Below are 25452 nucleotides of genomic sequence, written 5' to 3'. Positions count from 1 at the left end.
TCAGATTTGTACCTAGAGATTTTCACAGTATAAAGGCAGGAGGCTGTGTCCAGCTGTTTCTAGCGAATTCTAAGCAGACGAGTTTATGTTGAATCTGCACTTCATGCAAGTTGTAGTCCAATGATTATTTCTTTGATTAACAAAAGGCAGGCAGCACAAACCATAAATTGGAAATTATTGCTGGGCAGCAAAGTCAGAATTGATTTCTCACAATAATATATGCAGGGGGGCAACGTTTAAGCCACCTACACACAAGTGCAGTAGCAAGCGTTACCATGGCAAAGGCTGTTCCATCACAAATAAAGGATTATGGAGGTTAAAAGTTCATTGTACATCCACAGCGGAGACTTCAAAAGGCTTCGTTAGGGCAAATTACACAAGAAAAAAAGAGAAACATCACTTTTCAAATCCATTTTTATTTATGGATGAAAAAGTGAATTCTCGAGTGATTCAGCAGCGATATCTTAGAACTGATCGAATCATCTGAGAATGGTTTGAGGGAGTCACATGAGTGTGTTTTATATAACACATACTGTATATATATTATTGGAGAGGTTTCCTTTCTCTGCGAACATACAAGACTTGAACAAACATTATGGATTAATTATACTCAAATAAGTCTACTTCACAGGCTCTAGAATTCTCCAATCAATAAGTGCCCTTGGTGGTCCAGTCCAAGAACTGCTTCATTGGGGCAAGCTACATGCATAGTAGCCATTTTAACAGAAAAAAAGTAAAAAGGAGTAAAGTTTAAATGAATGGGAACGGCAAACCCTTTACCTTAACCTGTTCTCTCCAAAAAGGCGGCAAGAAGTACATCAATTCAGTGAAGTCGACCCTTGAAGGGGCATAGCATTTACTGTAATCACAAAGCCCTGACCAAGATGGAAACTCCAGCCTTTATTATTCTGAACACACAGTAACAGAAGCCCATAGTTAGCACTGGTGTCATCATCATCCTTTATGTCATGCCAACATATTACCTAATGCTTTCTAATAATGGCACACATTGTTGCCAATGCAAATCCACGCTTCCCAATGAGTAACAAAATGCCTGAAAATGCATCAGATGTGCAAACCAGCAGATCCCCATGCCAAGAAGGAGAAAAATATAAGTGGCACAAGTGGCACAAGTAAATACAGTTTGAGACTGGGCTGTTGGTCCAAGGTTTTCTGGTGGGCCCCTGGCATCCCAGTGTAGGAGATAATAATGTCTGGAGCTCAAGGCTTACACATTATAAATGGAGTCATTTAAGGGCAGATGTATGTTCGCAAGAGCAATTTTAAGCGCAATCATCATTTTTATTCCCACAATGCAGTGTTTTTCCCAGAAGTCCAGCATCATCATAGTCGCAATGGGGCAATGCTCTTGATGCACTGCATAGAGCCAATCGCATTTGTTACCCGGATTCACCAAAATTAGCACAATGCATGCTATTCATTACAAATCTTCATACCATAATTCTACTGATCATTTGAACAGTAAATTAAACCAACAGGATTGTTTTGCCTCAAATAAGGATTCATTATACCTTAGTTGGGATCAAATACAAGGTACCATTTTATTTTTATAGAGAAAAAGGGAATTGTTTTTAAAATTTGAATTTTTCTTTAGTTAAAATGGATTCTATTGGAGACAGCCTAACCATAATTCACAACAGGTTTCCAGATAACAAATCCCATACCTGTACCAAGAACAGGAAGGTATCAATCAAAATAAAAGTGCTAGTGGAAAGATTAAAGATCTAACTTTGAAAGGATTGTCCAAATTGCCTGAACCTATTCTCTTTTCCATGTGGAAACTGTCTTACTGACAGTTACTATCTTATCTGCATAGCTAATAACTATATAAAAATATAAACAAATAAGGGGTTTGGTTAGGGACCCTTCCCATAATCTAGTGTACGCGGACGAGGAGGCGCATGATTTTCCCTAGATGAGATATGATGGCTGTGTTTTTTCAGCCTGACCATCTAAGCAGCACAAGGCAAATGTATCCCACATTCCGTGTACCCAATTACGTAAATAGGCCTGATGGAACACTTGGGATCCACATTTGCTCAGTTAATGGGCACTTTCTATCATTATCTTCTATATCCTCTGCAATTACCAATCATTTGATGTACAGAAAAAATTATTTTAGATGTGCAATGGATTAACGCATTATATGAAACTTCAGTATTTCCTACCAGCCTCCCTACAAAATATGCATAAATAGCTTTTACTAAATATTTAAGCCAAGCTTCTCTATGCAGGTATTATAGAGGAATTACATATAGTACACAATATAGGGGCTTTATTTTATCAAGGTGTTTCGGAACCTAGGAGAGAAAGCAAGCTATCTGTCTGGCTCCTAAAGTTTGCCATCCAAGGTGTGGCACATACAGGTGTGCAATTCCACTTGGGAACCCAAGACTAGAAAAAATATCAGGGCAGACATTTTTTTAAAAAATTTGAATTATTTGGTTAAAATGGAGTCTATGGGAGATGGCCTTTCTGTAATTCGGAGCTTTCTGGATAATGGGTTTCCGGATAAGGGGTCCGATACCTGTACCTGCTGTGACACCCCAACTTCCCAGGGCGCACGTCTTGCGGTTGTGTCAAATTAAGAGCTAAAGCTAAACTAAAGAAGTAGGGTATACAGTACATGCTGCACGTTATGTTTTGGGCTTCTGTACCAGCGCAAGGCAACCACAGCCCTTTAGCAGGGAAGATCTGTGCCTCCAAAAATGCCCCAGTAGCTCCCCATCTAGTTTTCTGCTGATTCCCTGCACATGCTCTGTGCTGCTGTCACTTACCTGAGCTTAGGAACCGACTCACAATATCTGTATATATAGAATATAAATGTCATGATATAAGGCAGAATATTTATTCAGATTTATATGTCATGGCAGGTCTGAAACATTTAGCATCAGAATTAAATAAGCAGCCATGTAACAACAGCTTATATGACAGCCCAGCCTAATTTTCTGTTTAATAATGTGCAATGACCCTTAAGCTTAGCTTCTTAACAGCTGCCCAGAGCACACTGAGTATGTGCAGTGTCACAGACACTCCTAACAAAATCCAACATAGGGAGCTCCTATGCACAACTTTGGAGGCCTGGATCATTACTACTATAGAGATGCTGAATATTTTGGCTGGTACAATAAGTTTTGTATATAAATTATCGCATTTCTAACCATACTCATTCTTAGGGGCCCATTTACTTACTCACGAACTGGCCGAATGCGTCCGATTGCGTTTTTTTCGTAATGATCGGTATTTGGCGATTTTTTCGGAAAATTATCGCGACTTTTTCGTTGCCATCCGAATGTTGCGTAAAATATGACGATTTTTTCGTAGCGTTAAAACTTGCGTGAAAAGTCGCGCCTTTTTCGTAGCCATTCCCAAAGTTGCGCAAAATGTTGCGATTTTTTCGTAGCGTTCGGATTCATTCAAGCTTCAGTATGGTGACTTTTCTTGGGCCAGGTTGGAGCTGCAGGGTGCCATTGAGTCCTATGGGAGGCTTCCAAAATCTTGCTAAGTCTGAAAGTTTCGCCCGCCGCTTACGAGCGCTCAATATGAAAAAGTCGCGACAAGATACGAGCGAATCGTAATGGCTACGAAAAACGTATTGGTAATGAAAAAGTCGCGACAATTTCCGAAAAGTCGTAAAGGCGCCGAAAAAAATCGCAAAAAATACGAAAAAAAGACGCAAAATGTTCGTTTTCCAATCGGAATTTTTCCAATTCGGATTCGAATTCGTGTCTTAGTAAATCAGCCCCTTAGAGAGTTTGATTATCCTTTACTGAAGCTTTATGCATGGATTATTGAAGGGTTTTTGTTATTATGTACTATGTGGGATATAACAGTGTTTAACATTTGCTAAATAAAAAACATCTTCAAAGCTCTGAATTGCTTAAAATAGGAATATATCAAATAAAGGAGAATATTATTCTTAGATTTCTGGATAAGTAATCATAAGTAAGTGAATACTTTAGCCCTTCATTCCACTGAATGTGAAAGTACAAAGAGCAACTGAAGCTGATAGGCTCCAATCTAGGAAAGAAATTGTACTAGTGCAGCTTGGGTGTGGTACAAGTGCAGTGATATCTCACCAATTTGAATGCCAGAGCACAAAAAGCTTTACTCACCAAGAGGTCATTAGTATGGGTATGGCTACTGTATAAATTATAGCAAAAAAGGGAAAGTTGTGTTCAAAATTTTGTGCTCAGGATCTTTTGTTGTTGTCTAAATAGCTACTGTATATAGTGTGCACATCTCAAGTAACCAATATTAGATAACTAAACAGAACAAAAATACACACTAAAGGGGAAGATTTTAGAGGAAATGTAAACATCACATGAAAGTTAGATAGGGAAGAAACAACCATGAAAGAAATATCAAGGCATCTTTCCAGATTAGAAAGAAGGAGGTTATATCCCAAGGGCAATGCCAGATGCAGCCACAGGAAGAACTTGCTGGCAGCGATTTAAGTAAAGATAATTAAAACATATTGCTGCTTCTATAGAGATGGAATTTCTCACCAAGGCAAAAATCAGCTCAGCCTGAGAGATAAATAAGTTTATGGTGAAATCATTCAAGCAAAGCAATATGGTTCCTATGCCAGATCCACCACTAGGTTTGGGACATGGAATATGAGTTGAGAGATTTATATGTTTTTTTTAAAACATTAACCATCTGGATAAAAAAACAAAACAAAAAAAAACAGTACTTTTCCCACTTTTAAAAAATCCAGATTACAAGTGGCTACCTGAAATATCAGGAAATCAGCTCCACATGGGGAAATAAAGCCACTAAGGGTGCACACTTGTGTCCTATAGCACTCTAGCACTTGCATCCCAAAAATTTGTAAATGACCCCTTACCACTTTCAATATATAGTGCACTTGTCAATCAGCTTATAATTACACACGCATTTTCTAACAGAAAAATAATTAATTATTTATTTAATTCTGCATTTTCACTTGACCTGGAACCCCCTCACCATCTGATGTTTCCAATATACACATAATCTCATCTGCCAAAGTGCCTCCATTTTACTCTGCTGGAAGAACTTTTGAAGACCTTATATACATCTTTGAGAATGTAACATGAATGCTTACTAAGCTATTCTGTAGATGTGTACATCACCCCCTGCATAGAGATTAAACAGAGGTATAAATAGTTAGTTGCATAATACAGAATGTAATTGTATATGAACAGAAAGGATGACTTTTCTTTTTCATAAATTGTTAATGCAGCACCAAGGCACTGACGTATCAGCAGTAACAGGAGCCTCAGAGTTAACTAAACAGGCCCATAATACACCAGTGACTTGGGAAACTGCATATTGAGATGCTTACAATGAGTTTACTTAATGGCTGAGAGACTTGGACAGCACTAAAGTTTGCACTCTTGGCCGCATACTTTCAAAACAGACTTGCAGGGTTTACAAAACAGATGAGATATACTGAGCTAAACTGCAGAGCCAAAAATTCCGTCAAAAGAATATTCATACATAGTTTGCAAAAAGTGTGGGCATATGCAGTACAGAGGAATCCTGATCATGTGTTTAGACTCTAAATGCTAATAAAAAAAATAGCTGACAGCAATCTAAATACAAAAGACACATTTGGACTGCTTGCATGTGGGAAAGGCATCCAATGATCTTGCTTCATATTATATCATATAAATAATGCCTTTTACTTTACTTTAATGCACACAATTGAATATTATAAAAAGAAAGACAACCATTTTAACTACTTAAGTGGCCCATACAATGCTCTGGCTTAGCTAGGTTACATTGGACAATGAATGGACAGCACATTGTCTTTTACATCCACAATATATTTTGTTATAGTTAGCACCTGCATTATTTTCTATCAGTGAGTAACCAAAAATAATGTGACACAATGGTTGACCAAGATAAAAAACATAAAAGGGAGATATTTAATAATATGTATAAACCAATTTGCTAAGATTCCTTGAGGTCACTTATTAGTATGTTGGTTACCATTGGTTACATTTCACAGTATATAGTTCTCCTTTAATTATGTTTTCTGCACCTAATCACTACTTGGAGAATAAATATTATAGGAAATAATGTATCCCATTCCCACACCTTGTGTCTCAACCCTTTCTCCTTGTAGATTGTAAGCTCTTTTGGGCGGGGCCCTCTTCACCTCTTATATCGGTTATTGATTGCTTTATATGTTACTCTGTATGTCCAATGTATGAAACCCACTTTTTGTACAGCGCTGCGGAATATGTTGGCGCTTTATAAATAAATGTTAATAATAATAATAATAACCCCTATTGTACAGCATATAGGCAAGAATGTATTCCCTATTATAAAATATAAGTATATTAACACAGAAGAGTTCCATGACCGTACAAGGCAGAAGGCAAAGTGTTTTTATACAGATCATTGGACTCCGAGGTGACCTCATAACAGGGGGTACATTATTGATTATAATACACAGGTTTCAGTGAGTCATGTGAGCACCATTTATAAGGATATAAATTACAGGATATTCATGGCTCTTTTGAATTTAACAGCTATAATATTTTAGATGAGATGCACTGTAAACAGAGAGAAAACAAAGCAATAATTTTTTATTTAAGTCATTACACATTGGGGCTCTTGACAAATTGCTTGCCTAAGCAGAGGTATTTCCTATAAGTATATAGAAGTAGAGCAGCCCATTGCCTATAATGGGACTATTAGATTACATACATCTGTAAAGAAAGTCTTCCTCCAGGTCAGGTTTGGCAGTCAGAGGCCATATATACAAATTCAGATTTGCTCATTTGTGTTCATGTTAAGTTACATCCTTATATTTCAGTGTCTATTTAAGAGAAAATAAACTTTGCTATTAAGGAATGTTTCCTTTAGATCAGATATCTCCATGGCCAAGCAGCTTATACTACAGTGGATTTCAGACTATTTGCATTCCAGACCCACTTTCTGATCAGTCATTTCATCAGGGCCCCTCACATCATTGCCTTGTTCTACAATAAATACACAGTCTAATAAACCAGTCTGACATTTTCAAGCATATGTAAGGCAGTAAGCAAGCATTCACCTCTCACCTTAAAGGAACAGTAACACCAAAAAATGAAAGAGCTTTAAAGTAATACAAATATAATGCACTGTTGCCCTGCACTGGTAAAACTGGTGTGTTTGCTACAGTAACACTACTATAATTTATATAATAAGCTGCTGTGTAGCCACGGGGGCAGCCATGCAAGCTGGAAAAAAGGAGAAAAGGCACAGGTTACATAGCAGATAACAGATAAGTTCTGTAGAATACAATAGTGTTTTATCTGTTATCTGCTATGTGCCTGTGCCTTTTCTCTTTTGAATGGCTGCCTCCATGGCTACATAGCAGCTTATTTATATAAATTATAGTAGCCTTTCTGAAGTAAACACACAACTTTTACCATTGCAGGGCAGCAGCACATTATATTTTAGTTACTTTTATACACTTTCATTTTTTGGTGTTACTGTTCCTTTAATGGGAATTCAGTCTGGACTTCTATGATTATCTAAAGAAAACAAACATTTATCCCAAATCTCACCCTAACTGACATACTGAGTGGGCAGTGCCACAGTTTGCTTTACTGTTTCCAAACTCACTTTGCCAAGTGCGTCATGAGCAAGTTCAGCATCTGCCGGTTTTTCTCTGGTAGGCGGTGTATCAGGCAGTGGATTTCCTTGATTCGTGACTCCTGGTTCTCTAGTTCTTTAATGAAATCAAACAAACAAACTTCATGAAACATGCATAGACACTGGCAGCGTGCGGCAATGATGGAAGTTATAAATCATTTGCTAATTTGGAAGCAGTGGGGTTTCTAATGGACAGAAAACACATACAGATCAAAAGAAATCTACCTCTGGTTATACTGCATTAATATTGATTTGGCCTGCAAGGCCTCTGAATGGAAATCTGTCAGCATACTGTATCCATTAAACAAAAACAGTGTTTAACAATGTATCTGAGAAGTTAAAATAAAAAAGAAATATGTTGCTTGTACTAATGTCTGGTTTACCATTTTTGCACCACTGGCCATACACTGAACATACCATAAAAGGGTGTTCCACCTTCAGGGTAACCTTTAGTATGTTATAGAATGGCCAATTTTGGCAAGTTTTCAGTTAGTCTATTTTTTTTTTTAATAGTTTTTCAATTACTTTCCTGCTCTGACTCTTTCCAGCTTCCAATTGGGGGTCACTGACCCCAGCAGCCAAAAAATGAATCTTTTATTGTTACTCTGTACTACTAATATTTCTATTTAGACCCTCCTCCATTCACATTCCTGTCTCTTTTTCAAATCACTGCCTGGTTTCTAGGTTAAACTGGACCTTAGCAACCAGAAAGCTACTGAAATTCCAACCTGGGCAGTAGGTACACAAAAAGCTAAATAATTAAAAAAACCACAAATAATAAAAAAATGAAGGCCAACTGCAAATTGTTTAGGATCTCTCTACATCATACTAAAAGTTAATTAAAAGGTAAACTACCCTTGTGATTGGCTTTTGTTTTTTTTTTTAAGCCAGTAAGAACAAATCTGTGAGTTTACAGAAGTGCTAATAAGAGAAAACCAAAAAGGCATCACTTTGAAACCCAGAAATTTTAGAAAGTGGCCAGGCATAAACAGTTTCAAATGACCTATCCAGGGTGTACAAAAGCCCCCCAAAATATTCTAGGCATCTAAGCTTATGGCAGCAGGGCACTCTTCACTCTATTTATTTCTAATTGTATTAATATCAGTTTGTATTTTATAACCATTGCTAAAGTACAGAATGTGCTTTGGCTCTTTAGAAATAAACAGTAACAAAAGATGCGTCCCAGCAATTCATTCAAGTGCCTGTGCCTTATGTAAATGAACCGATGTCGAACGCCAGGCCGGTGCATCTCTCAGAGAGTGCAGATGTGCCAGTAGGCCAGTCCAATTACAGACATGTTAAATTAATGGATTTCTTTAAAACAGCTGCAGAAAATTATCTGATTAGTCAATACAGTTTAAAAATATATCACAACATTTCTAAATGCTGTTTCTTCTGTAATTAACATGCTGTAAGAGAAAATTTAGTTTTTTTAATAATGACTTTGCTCAAGTTTAACTTAAATCATACATAAAATGCACAGACTTCTTATGAATATAAGAATGATATGGAGATCAATTTGCAAATCATTAAGAACCATGATTCTATAACCTATAAGATGAATGAGATGGCTTATGGAATACGGTTGCCATCAGTCACCTTTTCAGGGGGTCTGAAGCCGTCTCAGATTCCCTGTCCCCATAAATAACTGCCCCCGCCTCACTGTGGCAACAGAGCTGCCCCTAGTCAACTGTTGATATTTCCCCTTTCTCTCCTCCAACATCCTCCAAACTTCCTGCCCCAGCTTTTCTGTTGCTTAAGAAAATAATATGTAAAAAAAATATATATATATTTTCTAGGGAAATATAGTAAGATTAAAATATTTGGTTGAGTGGGTGTATGGGAGTGGGCATGACATATAAAAGTGGGCATGGCATACCAACATTCTGATTTGCTGCAGAGCCCTTCCTGTCTCTGGACTTCACTTGGAAAATCTAGTAACTTTATTATGCACTGGCTTATCTCTAATTATGTATGGTTGTATATATAGGGGCAGATTAGAGCTCACCACAGTAAAACCCACCTTCAGAAATGAATGGAGTTTACAGCCTCTAGTTTTGATTCTCCTAGCTTCTATGAATAGGTTACTGGCATATCTTGTAGTTTTGGCATTACATAAAGCTGGACATAGAGAATGAGATCTGCTTGTTTGAAACAAGTGTATATCTGCCAGATATGGCCACTAATGCGTTGACCAACAATTGGATCATACAGCCGGAGTACAGGATCCACCAGGCAAAGATAATATTCACATGCTGATGTGGACCTTGCCAGACTGGAAATGTAAACCTTTTTGTCAGGAAAGCATAAACAGGCCGATAAGTATCCAACTTGGCCTTGGGGGGCAACCCAGTGAGTTCTACTGGCTTCTGGCTTTTTGTTATTGTCAGGCTGTTTGGTCACTGCCGTTATTATCATTAGACACTGGCTTTCTTGTTGTTATAACTTTATAACTGCCTAAAGCTATAACAGCGGGGAGCACAATCTCACATGTGATGGCAACATGTAATATAATCTGAATAGGGAATAGGTAATAAAATAATCCTTAAACAGAATGAGTCCATTATGCTTTCTGGTAGCTTGTTTAGAAAAATACCATCAAACTATAGCAGCAAAAGTATTTCCCTTGGGCTAAGCACACACAAGAGCTTCATTAGTGCAAACCACAAACTAGACAATGCATTAGCAGAGGTGTGTAGAGAGAAATACAGCAGATGTGTTGCTTCTAAACCATTTAAATGCTGTGAGTATAAAATCCAAACTTGATAACCCAAGCCATGCCCAAGAATACACCAAGTGTTGAACAAAGTCCCATCATGCTTTGTGGGTAAGAAATTAGGAACTCCTGCGATGCAGAACTGTATGTTGGTTCCTATTATGTTAGTCATTATAAGCATTTAAACACCAACAAGCTCATCCTTAATTCATTCCAAAAGAACTGGCCCAATCTGGCTGAATGAACAGCATTCTTTACAGAGCTGGATCTCTTTGTTTTAATGTGACATTTTACCTGAGCCTCTAGACTGACCCACGTGCCCAGACTCCCAGCACAATTTATTGTACATGTCCCAGAGGATAAAACAGTTAAACAGAGAGAAGTAAGATCAGAGAAGCAAACCAGAGCTGATGGCTGAGTGCCCGGCAGAGAACAGCTCAGAGAGGCATCTTTCCCCACACAAGGTATTACACAAGGGAAACTTACTAGCTGCTTTGATAAAGCTTCTTTGAAACTGGTATGTCATGAGGGGTCCTGGAAGCATCCTGCAATTTAAAATTGCACAAGTTCAGTATAGTAACCAGCATTGCGGGAAATTTCATTAAAAAAAAAAAAAAAAAAAGATTAAAATGTTTTGTTCAATATCTTAAAAAAAATCTGTGCACTTCACAATGTGCTGCTAAGGCTGGTGTTTGTTTGCACATCTTACAGCAATGGTTTTCAGGCTTTTTGGGCCAAATCTCACTTGTGGCCCAACAGCAGCTGACACCTGCTTTATGCTCGCAGATACCCCTGTGCCCCACTCGCCGGTTTTAATCCCACCACCCACCACCACCCTCCCACCTCTCCCTCTGTACTCCAGTTTTTTCTTCTTTATGTCGGGAAATAGAATTTGTGAGGCCAAAGGCCCCAGCTCTAGTGATGTATGGGTTGATCTGACCTGTGTGTCGGGCACATTTGTGTTGAAATTTGTCCTACCATCGTGGATTTGGGTTGGGTGCAGGTCTAACAGACTACACTGGGAACGTACCCTCCTCTGCTCCAGAGGATTTCCTCTCTTGGAACCAGCAGCACATGCACATAAAGTATACAGAGCTGAAAGATGTGGGTACAGGTACCCACCTCTGGTTTAGGTTGCTGTTTAGTATAATAAGAAACAGAGGAGGTAATCCCACAAAAGGGTTTGGCAGGTATCATTTACCATTATGAAATGGCCCTTTTAAACTGATGCACCATGTGAGTTATATCATGGATTCCAGTGGGAAAACATTTTTAAACATGACTGTACCTCAAGTATGTCTTAAGCGAGCTTGTGATTGTCTTTATCTCCCATTCCGACGGAATTTCAGTTTCTGTTTCAGGAGAGATTTTAGGATCTGGAATAGAAAAACAAACTTTGAAACTAAAGCATTTTGAAAAATGATTAGTTCCAAAAAAAGGCGCACCATAGTATGATTTATATATATATATATATATATATATACACACACACACACACAAACATATGTGTATTAGCACAATTTTTATATTAAAAAGCCCAAGTGAAAATCATCCCCCTAAACATAGGCACCTTTTCATTACAAAGGGTTGGGAGAATGCTGCAGTTCTGAACAGTCAGGGCTGCAAATATGTGCACTGTTTATCCAACATATAATTACACGTTTGTATTTCTTGAGTCAGAAAACAATGATTCTGGCTGCAAACGGACACATTAGCTGGGCAAAGCAAGTGCATGACTGGCTCTCCTTTAGAAATGGATCTGAAAACCACCGATGACAGATATTTGGTTAACAACCTGCTTTCATACATAATGGCAAAGAAAACAACTTTTCCCTAAATGAAGACATTAAAGACGAGTTGATCCACTTATGTTGCTTGGCGTAATGTTTGTAAACTGATTTTGTTTGCAAGAGAGTCAGCGTGTGTACAGTTCTTCTCCTGGCACAGGAAACCTCAAATCTGTTCTTAAACAAGCTTTGTGAGTGCAGGGAATTGGGGCCTGTACAAGCCCGGCACAGAGATGTTCTGTTATGGCTTTCATCAGTGTCACAGAGGCTTTCTACATCTGACCAGAACATCAGAGGCAAATGATAAATTATACTCATCTTGAATCTCAGAGAAGAAAAACAACAAACAGCACAGAGGCTTTATCACTTTAGCAAATAATGAGAAACATTCTGGCACTCCGGCATGATCGGGGGTCATATGATGGATCTTGCATATCTGATCCAAATTTCCAGTAATTACATGAGCCTTAGGCAATATATACAGAATACCAGCAGTGGATCAGATGATGCAATATCCATTTGATGATTAAACATCTATCTATGGAGCAGTTCTAAAGCTGGAGGAACCAGTAAGCCCCATTGCTAGGCTCTGTCCCGCCACGTTGACCAACAACCCTCACTTCTGCCTTTATATATGTATTATTATATTTATTTTATTAAACTTATGAACATCATGAAAATTGAAACATCCACTCATACCCTTGCAGGCGTATTCATTTACTTCAGCAATACCATAATGAATGCACCAATCGGGCCAACAGATTGCTATTTTTCATAAACTGTGATTGATCAGGTATAAGATCAGTTATTTGAAAAACCAATTTTTCAGAAATCTCTGAATTATGACTCCATTTTGATCAAACAATTCTAATTTTAAAGATTTCCTGTACAGGTATCGGACCGCTTATCCAGAATGCTCGGGACCTGGGGTTTTCTGTATAAGGGATCTTTCTGTAATTTGGATCTTCATAACTTAAGCCTGCTAAAAATAATTTAAATATTGAATAAACCCAATAGGTTTGTTTTCCCTCCAATAGGTATTAATTATATCTTAGTTGGGATCAAGTACAAGGTAATGTTTTATAATTAATGAGAAAAAGGGAATTAATTTTAAAAATTAGAATTATTTGTTTATAATGGAATCTATGGAAGATGTCCTTTCCGTAATTTGGAACTTTCTGGATAACAGATCACATACCTGTACAGGATTTTTTTCCCTGTAATATTAAAACAGTACCTTGTACTTGACCCCAACTAAGCTGCAAGGATCCTTATTAGAGGCAAAATGGTTCTATTGGTTTAATTAATGTATAGATGATATTTTAGCAGACTTAAAGGAAAAAGAAAGTCAAAGTCACTTGGGGGTGCCAAAATGTTAGGCACCCCCAAGTGACTTTGACCACCTACCTTTTACCCCGGGCTGGTGCCCCTGTGAGGAGGGAACAGCACCAGCCCGGGGTAGCTGCCGGCGCTTCCTTCTTCCTGATTCGCCGCGCGCGCATGCGCAGTAGAGTGAAAAGCCGAACTTAAACATTAAAGTCCGCTTTTCACTCTACTGCGCATGCGCCCACCGCTGGCATTTTAACAACGGAAGCAGGAAGAAGGAAGCGATCCGCTCCAGGTACCCCGGGCTGGTGCTGTTTTCTCCTAACAGGGGCACCAGCCCGAGGTACGAGGTAAGTGGTTAAAGTCACTTGGCGGTGCCTAACATTTTGGCACCCCCAAGTGATTTTGCCTTTCGTTTTCCTTTAAGATATGGAGACCCAAATTATGAAAAGATCCCTTATCCCAAGCATTCTGGATAACAGGTCCCATACCTCCATATCTCATTAGAGCATACAAAAGAGGAAAACATTTGTTTTCCTAAAAAACATAACAGTCTTCTATGTCCCGCTCTACAGCAGAATATTTCATTTTTAAGTTCAGTCCTTTTCTGCTTCAGCTATGCTTTCTTTTTTCTTCCACACTTTGGGACAGATTTATTGGAATGTGAGTTTAGAGCTTAGTTCTGCCAGCCATCATTAAAGTATAGTGCAGTTCCTTTCATTGCTGTTGCCATTTTAGAAGCCTTCACTTCCTCTTGCTGCGCCCTTTTATTGCACATGCTCGCTTTCTTCTCCCAGTGACCTTGGCGCTTCCTGTAGAATGTGAGCACTGATACGTGCAGAGCAGTGTACATATAGTAGCATCGTTTCTGCACACCAATGTTGTCTACAATGAAAATTGTGGGCACAGAATTTAAATATATATAAAATGATGCTGGGGTGTGATCAGATTGGAGCATGTGATTAGGTGGGAGAAGCTAACAGAGTAAAGATTATCAGTGCAAAGAAACTGAGTATGCAAATGAAAAGAAAAAAAAAAAGGAGGTCTTCTGTATTAAGCTCTGAACACACATTTTGATAAATCTGCCCCTTAGTGATCTCTGTGCCATGCAGCAAATGCCAGCTGTACTGTAAAGGAGCACTTTCAATCATAGTTCTACCATTTGTATAGTGAACCACTCGCCATGATTGGGAGAGTATGTACAGAACCCCTGCAATAAAAAAACTGCTTGTTTGTCTTGACATAAAGGCATCATACCCATCCTAGGAATTACACTGGGGTTTTTTGCCTTCCTCTGGATCAACTAGTAGTTAGGCAGGTTATATATAGGCATTATGGTTGAACGTGATTTTCAACCCAACTTACTATGTTACATACAGGGATAAAAGAATAAAAACCAAACTACTGTTCACAAGACTACATGATGAAGCTAATTTACTATCACTGGGCAAACCTTCTGCAGTTAACATAGATACATAAGGGTTGATTCACTAAAGGTCGATAAGCGTTATTGCATACTTTTTTGCATTAAAATTGACACGCCAGAAAAATGCACGATTCGCTAAAGTATTATCGCATGCGCTAAATAACGCATGATCACAAGGCGTTAATTTTAATGCGTTAATTCTTGCGCAGAAATAATTCTAACGCATGATACACAAACACATAGACGTGGTAAATATCACATTAACACCTACTTGGGCCAGGTGGTAATTATAGAAAAGTACAGTTCATGAGCTTTTGGCAACACAATATGGACTTTGCAGTGTGATTTATTCAAGTATGTGTTGGCCCTAGAGCATATATGTCAAACACAAGGCCCGCGGGCCAAATCCGGCCCACTTGGCTGTTTTATGTGGCCCTTGGTGAGTGTATCTGACCATCCAGCATAATCAATTTCCATTCTCCTCACATAGTAACTAAAAAAATTCGGCCCGCAACTTAGCCTGTATTTTAGATTTCGGCCCCCTTATGTGATTGAGTTTGACACCCCTGCCCTAGAGTGATGCAGCCTCCAGTTTGCAGGGAAATGAACAGTAGTTTTCCGAAAGTAATGGCATGTATGGCTAATATGGCGTGCGTTTTTTCGCACGCGGTGACAATTTGTGCGTGCTGCGTTAATTAGCGCGCGTTGCAACAAATACTCACGAAAATAGTCTTCGCGACTTATATAACGCAAACAGCGTGTCTAAATTAACGCAAGTATCCTTTTAGTGAAATGTGCGTTAAGTCACGAAAAATAAGACGCAATAAAATTTTTAACGCATGCTATAAATAGCGCTCGTTTTAACGCACCTTAGTGAATCAACCCTCTAGTATTACATAGTTACACAGGGTTGAAAAAAGACCAGAGTCCGTCAAGTTTAACCTTTCCAAGTAAACCCAGCACCCACAAACCAATACACTCCCATACATAAACTTTATATACAAACAGCAATACTAACTGTAGATATTAGTATCAGTCTTTTTATCAGATTTACGATAACAGTGATCCAAATGACAGAAAGGGGATCTGGAAACCCCTGGTCTGAACAATAAATCCAATATCTGTACTAATATGGGTGCAAAAAGTTATAAATAGTTTAATCAGTAATTAGATTTTAATCAATGAATTAGTAAATGAACACTGCATTAAGCTTAGAACCTAGATTAGTAAATCAATGTTCAGACATATATTTAAATATATGTTGGCAATATTTAACGAATATGCACAACTCTTCCAGACTGTACCACACCATAGGAGGAAAAGAATGTTCCATCCAAGCTACTTTTCATGTCTTGCGTTATTTTGGTTGAATAACATTGCCAAGAATACTTGACTGCAATAGATGATTAAGACAACCCACAGCCCCAACGTCATACCTGCCAGATTAAATAAATATACAGAGATGCCTTACAGCTACTCCCTTTTCATAATAAAACCTCAGCTGCATAATCGATAGGAGAAGGCTCAACTTTTGCTATGATTAGGTTAACGTGCAGAGACACATTTTTAAACAGATTTAGTGAGCCCTCTGCTTATATTCACTAAATGTTCCTCCTTCTTCAGCCAAGTCTGTTATGTAATATTAACAAACATGATTTAAACAATGGCAAGACCAAAAAGCTTTATTTATAGCAGGCAAGCTTTATTTATAGCAGGCAAGCTCCTGTTTATTGCTGTGGTTAAGTTGATGATTCCTTCTCAGTAAAGGGTAACAGGCCATGATACCTACGGTATGTATCCTGAAACCTAGGGTACGTATTATGAATCCTAGTGAATGTATCCTGACACATAGGGGCACATTTACTAATCCACGAACGTCCGAAAAGAGTCCAAATGCGTTTTTTTCGTAATGATCTGTATTTTGTGATTTTTTCGTAAATTGTCGCGACTTTTTCGTAGCTGTTACGACTTTTTCGTAAATTGTCGCAACTTTTTCGTAGCGTTACGACTTGCGTGAATTGTCGCAACTTTTTCGTAGCCATCGTGCCGAGTACGAAAGTTTTGGATTCATTCAAGTTTCAGTATCGTGACTTTCCTTGGGCCAGGTTGGAGCTGCAGAGTGCCAGTGAGCCCTATGGGAGACTTCCTTGGGCCGGGTTGGAGCTGCAGAGTGCCAGTGAGCCCTATGGGAGACTTTCCTTGGGCCGGGTTGGAGCTGCAGAGTGCCATTGAGCCCTATGGGAGACTTTCCTTGGGCCAGGTTGGAGCTGCAGAGTGCCATTGAGTCCTATGGGAGACTTTCCTTGGGCCGGGTTGGAGCTGCAGAGTGCCAGTGAGCCCTATGGGAGACTTTCCTTGGGCCAGGTTGGAGCTGCAGAGTGCCATTGAGCCCTATGGGAGACTTTCCTTGGGCCAGGTTGGAGCTGCAGAGTGCCATTGAGCCCTATGGGAGGCTTTCCTTGGGCCAGGTTGGAGCTGCAGAGTGCCATTGAGCCCTATGGGACACTTTCCTTGGGCAGGGTTGGAGCTGCAGAGTGCCATTGAGCCCTATGGGAGACTTTCCTTGGGCCAGGTTGGAGCTGCAGAGTACCATTGAGCCCTATGGGAGACTTTCCTTGGGCCAGGTTGGAGCTGCAGAGTGCCATTGAGTCCTATGGGAGGCTTCCAAAATCATGCAAAGTTTTGCCCGCCGTTTACGAGTGCTCAATACGAAAAAGTTGCGACAATATACGAGCAAATCGTAACAGCTACGAAAAAGTCGTAACGGCTACTAAAAAGTCGCGACAATTTACGAAAAAGTCGTAATGGCGACGAAAAAAATCGCAAAGAATTTTTCCCATTCGGATTCGTGGATTAGTAAATGTGCCCCATAGGGTATGTATCCTGAAACCTAGGGTACATATCATGAATCCTAGTGAATGTAACCTGACACATAGACTGTTTTTATGTTTGCCATCTGGCCAGTATTTGACCGGCCTAGCTGGTAAATCACCAGCTGGGGCCGGCACCGGTATTACAAATTTACTGGAAATGTACTCACCGGTTTAATGGCAGAATCCAGACTATAGCTTTTTCCAAAATTCTGGATTAAGGCTTTTGTTTCTGTACGATCTTTAATGCCAGAAAAGTCATAACCAATTAGTTACCATTCAAAAGTAAGGTGAAAAAGTCATCAAATGGAATGTGGCTGGTGTCCCATTATTCTTCTCGCTAGTGCTTTTTGAATAAGTCCAAGCTGAACTTATATTGATATTACAGACCTTCTGTTCCACTAATCGTGTGATTTGTAGCTCATTTGATACTTTCAGAGGCTTGACAAATAAAAGTATTTCTTTTGAAATAGTCCTGACTTCAATTAACTGTACTGGTTTTCAGATGGCAAGTGATGGTGCTGTGCGTTTAGAGGTGATAACATGAACTGACTGAGGTAATAAGCACTTTAAAGGAGAAGGAAAGGCTAATAAAGAGTTAATCTCAAACTGCAGGCATACCTTCAGTTCTCTCAATAGTGCCCTTAAGTCTCCCCATATTTCTCTCATTCAGAAGATCTGAAGCCACACAGTTAGAAAAAACGCTGAGCAGGGTAGAGAAGATTCCCATAATGCCTCGCTCCTTCCCAGGCTTGGCGACTTGAGACCTTAGGAGGTGCATGCGCACCCCCCCCTATCATCCGGTTGCCATGGCAGCGGCAGCAGCAGCGGCACAGAACAGAAGCGGCGTGGCACAGAACAGCAGCGGCACAGAAGACAGCTGGCAAGCAGGTGCTGGTGGGGGGAGAGGCAAGGTGGGGGGAGAGGCAAGGGGGAGAGGCAAGGCGGGGAGAGGCAGGGGGGAGAGGCAAGGTGGGGAGAGGCAGGGGGGAGAGGCAGGGGGGGAGAGGCAAGGTGGGGAGAGGCAGGGGGGAGAGGCAAGGTGGGGAGAGGCAAGGTGGGGAGAGGCAAGGTGGGGAGAGGCAGGGGGGAGAGGCAAGGTGGGGAGAGGCAGGGGGGAGAGGCAAGCGGCGAGCGGGTGGTGTGTGGCAGCGGCAAGCACCTGTAGAATGTAGCAGGTGTAAATCTTTCATTAGGCAAGCAAGGAATATAGCGTTTTTACACAGCAATAGTAGTACTATTTAATAGTGTGCTTCATAGATTTTGACTTGCCTTGTCCTTTAAATAATATTATGTAAAGACACAGAGGGTCCATCAGGTCTGAGGCAGAAACATCCATTAGTTTCTTTATGCAAGAAACTGCTGAACTTTGCTGAATAAAGTGCCAGGTTTCAAGTAGAAGATGCACGAAATGAATGTTTATTAGAGATTAAAGGGGCCATTTAGAAGTTGTGGTCCCACAAATATCACCACAGCCATACGCTGGACCAGGTGGTCACTCAAGGGTTCCATAAATACCAAGTGTCGAAGGGTGCAGCAGGCTTGTACCTAAAGAATAGTGTGCACACGTCATATACATAACAAACACTAGAAATTACGGCAACCACATTCGACACAGTTGCATCTGATCTGCAATGAAGTGAAAGCACAGTTGTGTTAGTTTTGATGCATGGGCTGTAATGGCATTAGATGCAATGCTCATATGGTGCGAGCAACAATGCTGGAATTCTGGGAAAAAAACATGCCCATTGTGCTCATAACTGCACTTTGCTCACTGCACTTGTGGAAGTAAATGACCCCTTAAATCTTGTAAAATTTGGCAGTGAAAAAACGAGGAGAAAATGTATATCATTCGTTTTGAAACATTTGGCAATGTGCACTGAGAGCTGGTACAAAATGATCATAGACAGAATGAGTACTGGATTCACTGTAAACTAAATAAGGAATGCTTATACAATATATATCACTGTGTATAAGTAACACTATATAACTATAAATATTATATATTCATATTATGAAATGCCTAGCAGACATCTCTAAAACAACTGTACATTGTTCATTAGCAAAACAAATAAAGCCAAAGTCTGCACCCAAAATGTGCTGAAAAAGTCCCCCTCGGCTTATACTCGAGTCGGGTGCCATGGGTCCCTCCAGACTAGCACCCTCTGTCCTTTGTGTGCAAATTAGGCCACCCGCAACCAGACCCTCCAGTGCCCTGGCCTAGGCTACCACTAGCAATACTTATTCCCCCTTACATCTCCTCTGGGACCGGGTTTGCTGCCAGTTTGCCAATATGCAATGAGCATGGGGTAGTACTCATACTGTTTTTGTTGACCCTCTTCTCCGCTTACAGAGCTAGTTTACGGTTTTTCTTTGAAATAAATATTGAAAAACATATACCCCACTGATGCCTCAATTAATATAATTTTATTGGTATTTATTTTGATTATTGAAACTTAGCAGTAGCTGCTGCATTTCCCACCCTAGGCTTATACTCGAGTCAGCACGTTTTTCCAGTTTTCTTAGGTAAAATTAGGTACCTCGGCTTATATTCGGGTCGGCTTATACTCGAGTATATATGGTATGTAAAAATAAGGCATACTGTGCTTTTAAAACTGCTTTTTATTCCATTATGGTGGAGTGTTTAGATTACAAACTGCACAGATCTACTGTTGAGCCTGAAGATTCTCATGATGAAGGGGCGACCCTGAACTGTAATCCAATTACAGAAGGTAATCACCTCTATAAGGGATAGAAGTAGCCGTGTTGTGGAAATGCTTTTGATCAAATAATCCTTTCCTTGTAGAATTAAACACATACATGGGGGGAGGCCAATGACTTTAGCTGTCAACCCTTTCTGCTGCAGAATTTAGAAATAAGGAATGTTACAAATCATAAAGAAAAATTAGCAGAATAAATATTATTAAGGATTTTGCTTCAATATGATTGGTGTCCACATATTTATACATGTATAAATATATTCATACATATACAGTAATACAGGTATTGGGACCTGTTATCTAGAAACCCATTACCCAGAAAGCTCTGAATAATGAGAGCTTCCATAGGCTTAATTTTCATCAAATAAATCAGATTTTTAAAAGATATTTCCTTATTCTCTGTAATAATAAAACAGAGCCTTGTACTTGATCTAAGAACTCTAAACACTCGGAAAAATTTGAGTTTGAGAATATGGCTTCACTTTGTTTATGACAACTCCCATTGACTTATATAGAAAATATCCAAACCCTTTACTAAAAAGAACTAAAAAAGAAATGGACTTCTGAAAAATATAATTATTCACTGCATTAAGTAACCATGGACAACACTCTCAGACTATTCTTCCTTGTGTCTGTCAAACCCAAACTTGCACATCAGACTATCAGATGTTGATGCACAATTCACTATTCCAGAAAAACTTTCCTATCGCTCCAGAGTTCGATGGCAGTGGCCAATGACTTGTATTGTGAATGGTGATGTTGTGTGAAGGTGCTTGTTCATGGGAGCACATTTTGATAAGCTCCCAACAAATAATTCTCACTTTGCCATTCCTTCTAGAAGCAGCTGTGAAGTCAGCAGCAATTGTTCTAAACAACGATGCAATCATTTTATGCACTACAATCAGCAATCACTTTGTGTGAAACTGTGTGGCCAACCACTTTCAAATTGTCCAGCCCAGGTAGATGATTCCGCTTCCCAATCACTTCGCTTACATAGTTACATAGGGTTGAAAAAAGACCTGTGTCCATCAAGTTCAACCCATCCAAGTAAACCCAGCACACCTAACCCACACCTACCAATCTATACACTCACATACATAAACTATATATACAACCACTAATACTAACTGTAGATATTAGTATCACAATAGCCTTGGATATTCTGATTGATCAAGAACTCATCCAGGCCCCTCTTAAAGGCATTAACAGAATCTGCCATTACCACATCACTAGGAAGGGCATTCCATAACCTCACTGCCCTCACCGTGAAAAACCACCTACGCTGCTTCAAATGGAAACTCCTTTCCTCTAATCTAAAGGGGTGACCTCTGGTGCGTTGATTGTTTTTATGGGAAAAAAGAACATCCCCCATCTGCCTATAATCCCCTCTAATGTACTTGTACAGAGTAATCATGTCCCCTCGCAAGCGCCTCTTTTCCAGAGAAAACAACCCCAACCTCGACAGTCTCACCTCATAGTTTAAATCTTCCATCCCCTTAACCAGTTTAGTTGCACGTCTCTGCACTCTCTCCAGCTCATTAATATCCTTCTTAAGGACTGGAGCCCAAAACTGCACTGCATACTCAAGGTGAGGCCTTACCAGGGACCTATAAAGGGGCAAAATTATGTTCTCATCCCTTGAGTCAGTGCCCTTTTTTATACAAGACAGCACTTTATTTGCTTTAGTAGCCACAGAATGACACTGCCTGGCATTAGACAACTTGTTATCAACAAAAACCCCTAGATCCTTCTCCATTAAGGATACCCCCAACACACTACCATTCAGTAGATAGTTTGCGTTTATATTATTTCTACCAAAGTGCATAACTTTGCACTTATCAACATTGAACCTCATTTTCCAGTTTGCTGCCCAGTTATCTAATTTTGTCAAATCGCTCAGCAAAGCGGCAGCATCCTGCATGGAACTTATAGTTTTGCACAATTTAGTGTCATCAGCAAAAATAGAAACAGTACTGTCTATGCCCACCTCCAGGTCATTAATAAACAAGTTAAAAAGCAAAGGACCAAGGACTGACCCCTGCGGTACTCCACTAACCACACTGGTCCAATTAGAAAATGTTCCATTTACCACCACTCTTTGTACTCTATCCTTCAGCCAGTTCTCTATCCAATTACAAATATTATGTTCTAGGCCAATATTCCTTAATTTGATCATTAACCTTCTGTGAGGTACTGTATCAAACGCTTTAGCAAAGTCCAAGTAGATGACATCAACTGCCATTCCAGCATCAAGGTTCCTACTCACCTCCTCATAAAAGGCAACTAAATTAGTCTGGCAAGATCTGTTATGCATAAAACCATGCTGGCACAAACTAATGGTATTGTGAACTGCAATGTATTCAAGTACCCTATCCCTTATTACCCCTTCCAAAAGTTTTCCTACTACTGATGTCAGACTAACAGGCCTATAGTTTTCAGGCTGAGAACGGGATCCCTTTTTAAATAACGGCACCACATTAGCAATCCGCCAGTCTCTTGGCACCATGCCAGACCTCAATGAATCCTGAAAAATTAAGTGAAGAGGTTTGGCAATCACAGCGCTCAGCTCATTTAATACCCTGGGATGAATCCCATCCGGCCCTGGACCTTGGCTTACAGCCAACCATGGCAATTTTACCAGGACTGAAATATGACACGCTGACTTGATGGAAAGGTAGCATACTATGATGGTGCCACAATGTAAGTAAGTCACAGAGCTCTAGAGCCCAAGCCATACTAACGACAATGACTGTGTTTTATTATACACTTGTGTCAGTGATGGTTGAGGCTTAAATAGTCTAATGCACTAATTAGAAACAAAGCCAAGATAGTTTTGGCCATACAGTATATATTTTTGAATTTTAAAAAAATGTAATTTACTAACACTGGACAAACCTTCTGCGGTTAAGGGGCCATACAGGTTTAAAGGAGATAGAAAGGTTCACTGGGGGGTGCCAAAACGTTAGGCACCCTTCCCCCCCAGTGATTGTTATTGCTTACCCAATACCCCAAGCTGGTGATCATGTTAGGAGAAACCAATACCAGCCTGGGGTAGCGGCGAATAAGCAATCCTCATGTTGTAACCCTATCACGTGCCCAAATGAATGCATAATTAGAAAACATACACGACAAACAATGTTTGTATATTCATACAGTAGTACTATGTTAAGAACATTCTCTATATATTTTTTGCATGGCTTCACACATATTGCATTATTTAAATGAAATTGTTAGGAACATGGCTGGACATAATAACTGTTTTTAAATTATAAATGATTATTTCTGAATCCCTGGGTGAGCCATTAGCATTATATCTATGGGGAAATCTCTATCTGCAGTGCTAGTTATAGGAACACAATAATCTTTCTCCATACAGACCTTATAATAAACATAATGCAGTAGCTGCATTAACTTACACAAATAAAACATTGACATATAAATCTGAATACTAAAAGTTATATCATTTTAAAGATAATCTTTGATAAAAATCACAATATAACATAAAAATGTATATACAAGTGCAGTCGGCTTTTCGTTGAAGGCTTGTTCCATTTACTAAATAGAGATATTCCAGTACATATGTAGCAGGCTTTATGGTATATTCAATGGAGATAGCTCTTTGTTAATTTCAATAGAAAAATGGAAGTGGTTGTATAAGCCAAGTGCATCTGTTCATCTCTATATAACACTGCTGAATAGAACATTTGTAAATGTGTAGCAATGTTCCATAAGGTGCTAGAACAGAAGTTCATAGCATAGTTAATTTTGGTGGTAATGAGCCCTCGAAGTATATAGCCATTTACAAGGGTCTGACTGTTTTAGGTATTTCTAACTGGATGAACTGCACTAGCAATTATACATTGCTATGACTTGGACTTGCAGACCAGGTTGGTTTTGCTGAACCTTCACTTTTTTTTTATAATATGAGAGGCAGTGTCACTTGTACAAAAGATAAGGCTTGCTGGGTAGTGATGAATGAATTTTTTTCAGCAGGCAGACCCATTCACTTCAATGCATCTGGTGTGAGAAAATACACCCTCCGACTTTACTGCATTTGGTATGAGAAAAAACACCCACTAACTTCGCTCATGACTATTGGAACCAATCTTAGGCCTCTTGCAATGTATTCCTTGCCTTAATCAAATTTAGAAATTTTGCTGCCCCATAATCATTACAATGGAGTGTGCAGCAAGTCAATGTTTATACGTAACTGATTAGAATGCTGCTTACAGTCTTATGAATGGAAACTTTATATCTAACTTAATTTGAAGCTTGTAATGCCTACATGAGACTTACTGCTATGAACTTTCTCCAATCTGCAGAACATCAACTCTCCTGAAATATCTCACTCATAACTCTGCGGTCTTTTATTTCACATTACAGAAAGTAATTAAAAAAAACAATTTTTATAGCAGATTACACTCGAATTCTCGATGGGAGCTTTCAATATCTGTCTGCATCTCCTTCCTGTAATTTGTACAGCACAGAGCAGAACTCTACTCACTCTGCCGTGGGTTGCAAACATACTCAACATCACATTTCTCAGCATTTACTAACCAGAATTGATACACGATCAGAACAGCAATCATGCTATAGTTATGCAAATATTCAAGACTTAATTTTAGTAACCCTCCCAAAAAGGCTTTAAGTTTGAGTCCCACCTATAGCTCTACTAGAAGGACCAGCCTCAAAGTCTGGGATCCTCTGCCTTGTGTACTGCTATTCAATGTTCACTTAAAGCTACTTGGCCCTGCAATTTCATAATAATGTAGAACAGGGCTGTCCAACTAAAGGCCAGCAGGCCCGATAAGGCCCTTAAAAGGATTTTTATGGCCCTCAGTATGCTCTAGAGCTCCATAGATTTCACTATTAAGGGACCATTTTTGAAGGGGGACAGGAGTACTGGGCTGTCACCTTCTTTGTACTACAGCTTGATTTCCCAGGGAGAGTAAAG

General features: G+C 39.4%; 1 protein-coding gene across 3 annotated transcripts in view; it reads right to left on the bottom strand.

Moving 5' to 3' along the window:
• arhgap26 (Rho GTPase activating protein 26) overlaps positions 1 to 25452 on the bottom strand; it is a 278476-nt gene that overhangs the window by 116954 nt on the left and 136070 nt on the right. For all 3 annotated transcript variants that reach the window (XM_012958569.2, NM_001126773.2, XM_031897634.1), the window contains 3 exon segments: positions 11658 to 11745; positions 10856 to 10914; positions 7624 to 7729 (listed from right to left, as the gene is read on the bottom strand). In XM_012958569.2, the coding sequence (XP_012814023.2) occupies positions 7624 to 7729; positions 10856 to 10914; positions 11658 to 11745 (253 nt within the window).

Source organism: Xenopus tropicalis, chromosome 3 (assembly GCF_000004195.4).
Source record: "Xenopus tropicalis strain Nigerian chromosome 3, UCB_Xtro_10.0, whole genome shotgun sequence".
Classification (NCBI taxonomy): Eukaryota; Metazoa; Chordata; class Amphibia; order Anura; family Pipidae; genus Xenopus; species Xenopus tropicalis.
Note: the sequence above shows the minus strand (reverse complement) of the source record. Positions and strands in the feature narration are given on the sequence as shown.